At 31.4% G+C, this 5,792-nt stretch overlaps 2 protein-coding genes across 4 annotated transcripts in view; one reads left to right on the top strand and one right to left on the bottom strand.

The window, feature by feature from the left end:
• The window catches only part of LOC117176037, an 82,141-nt gene that overhangs the window by 35,826 nt on the left and 40,523 nt on the right, over positions 1–5,792 (top strand). For all 3 annotated transcript variants that reach the window (XR_004467572.1, XR_004467573.1, XM_033366031.1), the window contains exon 4: positions 2,699–2,782. Coding sequence is in view for 1 of the 3 variants with exons in the window: in XM_033366031.1 (XP_033221922.1) it covers positions 2,699–2,782 (84 nt within the window). In the remaining 2 variants the exon portion in view is untranslated. The remainder of the gene's footprint in view (positions 1–2,698; positions 2,783–5,792) is intronic.
• LOC117176033 (zinc finger MYM-type protein 5-like) overlaps positions 3,927–5,792 on the bottom strand; it is a 39,657-nt gene continuing 37,791 nt past the window's right edge. Inside the window, exon 3 of the mRNA XM_033366009.1 lies at positions 3,927–4,842. Within this exon, the coding sequence (XP_033221900.1) occupies positions 4,829–4,842 (14 nt within the window). The 3' untranslated portion in view covers positions 3,927–4,828. The remainder of the gene's footprint in view (positions 4,843–5,792) is intronic.

Genomic DNA, 5,792 nt, shown 5'->3' with positions numbered 1-5,792 from the left:
AACTACCACTGGAAAACGTATGCCCTGTTTCACGGTTAGAAGCCGCCTCACGAATTTCTCATAATCTCACGCACAACAAAAGATTTTATCGGAATAGCAATTCGCAATCCATCTTTTAATTCTGGGCCAGCATACTTCCATTTTCGACGAATCCCTACATTTTTCGTGAATGACTTGTAGTCCCTCATTTTTATGTTGACACGAAGGGCGTCAGAGTTTTAATTATCTGAACATTTGACGATTTCTCCCACAATTATTGAGTCTGATTCAGATGTTAAAAGAGCATGTGTCCGTTTTCAAAACTTCTAAAAACGATCCATTCTAACCATTCTAAACAACTTTAATTTGTGTCTACCTCGGTCGATAGTAGCTGTTGTAGCTTACGTGGCCCGCTGGCAAGCAAGAGGGAACGGATCATCAAACATGGAAAAGTATTGGATATTATAACAGTAAAATATAGACAGAATTAGTGCAGTCGTGTGCATAATCCGGATGTGCAAATTCCTGAAAAGGGGAAGGGATGAAAGGAATTATGAAATTTAAAAATTTTTTAAGAAAAGAAGGCATAGTTATCGTAGTTTATGAATTAAGTTATTTAGGAAGGGAAAAAAATCTAACGTTTGATGAAATGATGCGTTTATGGAATGAGGTAATAGAGGTAAAACTAACCCTATATGTTCTTTATTATTCTCAAAGTTATCACTACGAACCTATTATAAACTTGAGCAGAGCTGCCAGCGGTTTTCCTCATAGTTCAACAGTTTTCCTCATAGTCATGAATTTTTCAATTATTTCCCATCGACCCTTGTATAAGAAATAATGCTCTAAACTTGACTGTTCTTGAATGTACCCGAAAATATTAATGTTGAATGGTTGCAATTTTCGAGATCTGAATTTTAATTTTTAAAGCTAAATTTTTAATTTTTTCCTTTCATAGGATTTAATTATTATGATTATTTTTCATGGATTTTAAGTGATAAATGAAGTTAAAATAATTGAGATTTTTGATGGTTTGAGTATACAAAATTGGAAAATTACAATTTTTGGTGACTAAAATTTTTTTTGTTTTAAATAAAGTTCGCATTCGTTTAAGTTTCAACTTTTCCCGTCGAAATGTTTTCATTTTCAATGTTTTCCATTTAAAATTAGTTTTTATTATGAAACTGTTTTTAGAAGAATTCAATTTATTTTCTTGATTTTACAAAAATTTATTTAATTAATTTTTCATGCTTTTAATTATAATTAATACAATTAACATTTCTCTACATTTAACAATGACACAATTTTCAAATTTAGTTTTTTAAAATATTCCAGTTTTAAGGTTTTGACATTGTCCTTTTTCGAAATGTTAATCTGAAATAATTCAATTTTGTGGTACTTCAATTCAATATAAAAATGTTTATTTTGCAGCACTTCGACTTAGTTAGTATGGAGAAAAAGAAAAAATTAATTTATCTGAAATTAATAATCAGAAAATTAATCATTTCAGTAATTTTAAATGGCTACAGTTTTATATTGTTCTGAATGTTCAGGTTTGAATATAACTTTTTCATTTTCCCTGTAATAGGTTTTAATTTTGTAATGAAAATTACATTAGTTGAATTGTTCAAAGTGTAATTGGAAATTGGAATTTTTTGTTTAATGCTAACTTTATTTTAATTAATTGAAATTTGAAAGTGATGAATATAAAAAGTTATAATATCAAAATTTTTGTGAATTTTGTTTTCAGTTTTAAATGCAGTTTGTATTAATTTAAGTTTCAACATTTGGAGAAGATTTTTTTCATTTTAAGCGTTCGATAGAAATAATCGTTTATAATTTTGGATGTTAATTTTGGCTTTAGGATTAAGGATGTTCGCTTCAATGCAAAATTTCCCTGACCCTAAAGCCAAAATAATTTCCAAGATTATAAACGATCAATTATTAATTCAATTTAGTTTTAAATGTTAATATGTCAAATTTTAACCGCTTTGTATTTAAAATGATTAAAATGCAAAAATTAGAATCTTTAAATATAATTTTTTTAACGTTTTGACATTGTCCTTTTTTAGAATTTTTAATCTAAATCATTCAATAAGATGATTTTTCAATTTAAAATTTTCAAATATATTTAAAACATAATATTATAAATTAGTTAATTCAAGAATTTTTTAATTTTCATATTTTTTATGTAAGGAAATAATAATCTGGAGACGCAAATGCGCGATTTGTGCTGAGGCGTTCACTGTAAGTTTGTAATAAAACGCATTTTCTCATATATGTCAAATAACTGTGGGTTTTCGCAATGAGAGCTAATTTTTCCTAAATCAGGGGAAACCACAAATATTTACCTGGAGAACTAGGAGAAAAGCGGGAGATGAAAATTTCAAAAATAGTGGGCACTCAGACTATAAATTAATTCAGTTTCATTACTTTAGTTTCATTAGAAATCGAAAGACCACTTGCCGATTCTGATATTGCTAACGTGTACAGACCCTTATATAAAATTACGCTCCAAAAAATAAATCATTTTTTTTTCATTCCTTTGACTAAAATTTAAAACTGGTAGCGTGTATATGTTGATTGTAAAAAATTGGCTAAATTTTTAGAGACTTTTCGAAGGTGGGATTCCTGAAAAATTCGCAAATCTACCTTTTCCAAATTTTGTGGTTCATAAGATATAAAGATTTTTTAAATATTTTCAAATTTTCTGTTACAGATTACGATCCGATGGAATATGTTGCAGGGCATATTGAATGAGCTAAATATCACTTTTCCTCATTTAGAAGACAAAATCGATGCTGTGAGTAGAGAAAACAATCCTCTGTGCGTAGAAGGTTTCATGAGCCCAGTTCTTTTTATGTAAAGTGGTATAAATGATATTATTAGAAATGATGTAATTTGGATAAGCAACAACCTGGCCCATGTGGAAAAGTTGGTTGGGGCCCAATTTGGCCCTAATTGGGCAACCCAATTATTGCATAATTGGGCAACTCTCTGGGTTGTAACCGTCAGCACAAAGAATGCCCAGATTGGGGCTTAGTTGGACGTTAGTTGGACAGCCCACTTTATGCCCAATTAATAAAGAAAGGATACAATTATTGAATTCCTAAAGCTAAAAGTAATAAATAATAAATATTTGTTGGTATTTTTTTTAATTTGGCGCTACTTCATGATTTAAAAACTCTTAGCATCCTCTTATTCCTTTTGACCTCCATCCCAGTCTCTTCCAATGGTCAGCTCATTCCTAAAACCATCTGAAGTTGTGTTTTATGCAATATATTTGGTTTAGTACAAATACTCAACTGAGTATGGGAAGCAGCAAAAGGCGATCACTTATTTTGTTCATTTCTACAAAGTAAAAACGTAAGAGCTTTGTCAAAATAACCCCATTTTATGGAAGCTTGAACGGATTCGACTACAAGAAAAAATGGCGTTCGAAACTGCTTTAGTGCAGACGACAGAGCCCGTCTGCGGCGTTGCGGCTCGCGCAGCCGCACAGTGCACACGTTAACCAATACAGACGGGGTTTTCAAAATTATAAAATGCTTAGTATGCAAAAAATGTTTATTTATTATTGATTCATTTGAAAATGTTACTATACTCTGCTGATCTCTTTGATTTTCTTTTAGGAAATATCGATTTTAATTTAAAGCGTATGTCTAATTCGGAAAGCATATTAGAAATATAATATGCAAAATATATAATACATTTATGGTAATGTTAAAAGAAAAATGTTATTTTAGGAACAATATTCAATGGGCAGAAGTTCTTTTTAAGGATGAAAGAAAGAAATTTCAGGAAATTAATGTACTTTAACATTTTCCAAAAAAATATAATAAACAAGCAATATTCGTAAATAATTCATTTTCTATGTAATTTCATAGATTAAGAATTTTTTCCATTTATATGGATGAAACATGACTGCCAGATTCTGCTCGAATCGCTCATTATTTTTCAACCCGTGAGCCTAATTCACTATTCGCACGGTGTTTTTTATCAGCACTATCGATTTATTTATTTATTCCTAAACGGATACAGTTTACAATAACTTTACCGAAGTAAATAGCAGTTGACCACAGCCGATATTTTATCTTTCTACTGCCCTCTATCGATATAACTGGAGTTACATTTTGTGCGACCAGACTCGTTTGCTTCAATAGTGCTTACTTTGGGCGTTCTACGGGTGAGCTCAATTTAAGCCCAATTAAGTAAAAAATCAAGCACTGATCGGATTTATCTACATAAGTTTTGACAATTGAAATTTCGGAATAATGAGAATGTATTCAGGATTTGGCTGGGATTGCATCCACTGAATCTTACGATTAGAGTAATCTGTCAAATAATTTATGATGCCCACTATGGGCGTTCTATGGGTACGCCTAATGAAGGTGCCTAATGATTGGTGCCCGACTAGTTTGCTCCGATAGCGCCCACTTTGCGCATTCTATGTGTAAACCCAATATACGCCCAAGCACAGAATAAAATACTCACCAACTTTATCAACATAAGTATTGATAATGAAAAATTCGGAATAATTGGTAAAGTTTCAAGATTTGGGTTAGATTGCACATACGTAATGATTTAATGAAAATAATTTGTGAATTAATGTCACTTTTTGTTAATTGGGCTGCTCAGTTGGGGCCTAATTATTAGTTGGGCTAAGTTGGGCTGATTTCCACATGGGGTGTTAATGTTCTTCTGTTATTTTTCGGGGTTCGTTTCTCTTCTATGATTTCCTCATCCACTTTGGTATCTTCGTCTCCTCTTCCAAGTAATTAAAGTTCGCTGGGGTTATCACACTTATCTCCTCCAAATCCTCGTCCACTTCACTTTTTAGCTTGAATGGTTATCTCTTCATTTCTATAAATTAAAATTAAAATGAAATATCTTGTCCCTTTAACAATTTTACAATTCCAAGATCATTCTATCAATTTTTCACCTTATCGTATTATAATACTCAGTTGTCTTACCTGGAACGCTTTTCTACAAAGTAGGTACAATAATGTAACGATTATTTAAGGGTTTGTTCGAAAGTAATCACAATTTAAGGCGCTTTTTAAAAAAAATTTGCAAAATAGTTCTTATTTTGTTGTGTATTACATATACATTATTATGCATGGGAACCGACATAAGCAGAGCACGGTAAGAACGTTGAATTTCGAGAAGATCTGCGGGAATGATATTCGCCCGAAACTAGTTGTTAACAATGATCTCATGCATTAAACATCGAATAATTCGATCGTTGAGTTTTTTTTAACAGGCAGCCATTACAAGGATCTTACTGTAATTTTTATAACCCCTAATCTTTTCCATCAATGAGGTATTTAGCGTGACATCTCGTTAACTGCAAACTATAACTTTTTCTGGGGCACATTTGGGAAACAAGAAAACCTACCCAAAACTGTGATAGTTAAATGGCGAAAAAGACTTGTGTCTTGCTTGAAAATCACGAGGCCTCGTAATTCAAGGGCTTACTTTGGGCTTGACTTAGAGGCTTGGAGGCCAAAAGTTTTAGAGGTTTAATCAAAGAATTTAGGATTTTTTGACAAATAAAGCACTAATTTCAAATCAGTCGTGGATTTCGTTTCTGCGCAGATATTGGCTTTTGAAGTGAAGAACCATTTGCCCAAAAAAAAAGATATTTACCCAAACACTCTGCCTTCAGTGTAAATTGAACTTCTTTTCAGTGGATGTTCCATTCCAACATCTATACCCTCCTTTGTATAAGCATTCAAAAATGATAAATTATTGAAAATTATAATTTTTATTGAAAATTACTTCTGAAACATTTGAACTATTATTGCGACATT

The sequence above is a fragment of the Belonocnema kinseyi genome, chromosome 1 (genome assembly GCF_010883055.1).
Source record: "Belonocnema kinseyi isolate 2016_QV_RU_SX_M_011 chromosome 1, B_treatae_v1, whole genome shotgun sequence".
Classification (NCBI taxonomy): domain Eukaryota; kingdom Metazoa; phylum Arthropoda; class Insecta; order Hymenoptera; family Cynipidae; genus Belonocnema; species Belonocnema kinseyi.
This window is presented reverse-complemented; position numbering and strand designations above follow the sequence as displayed.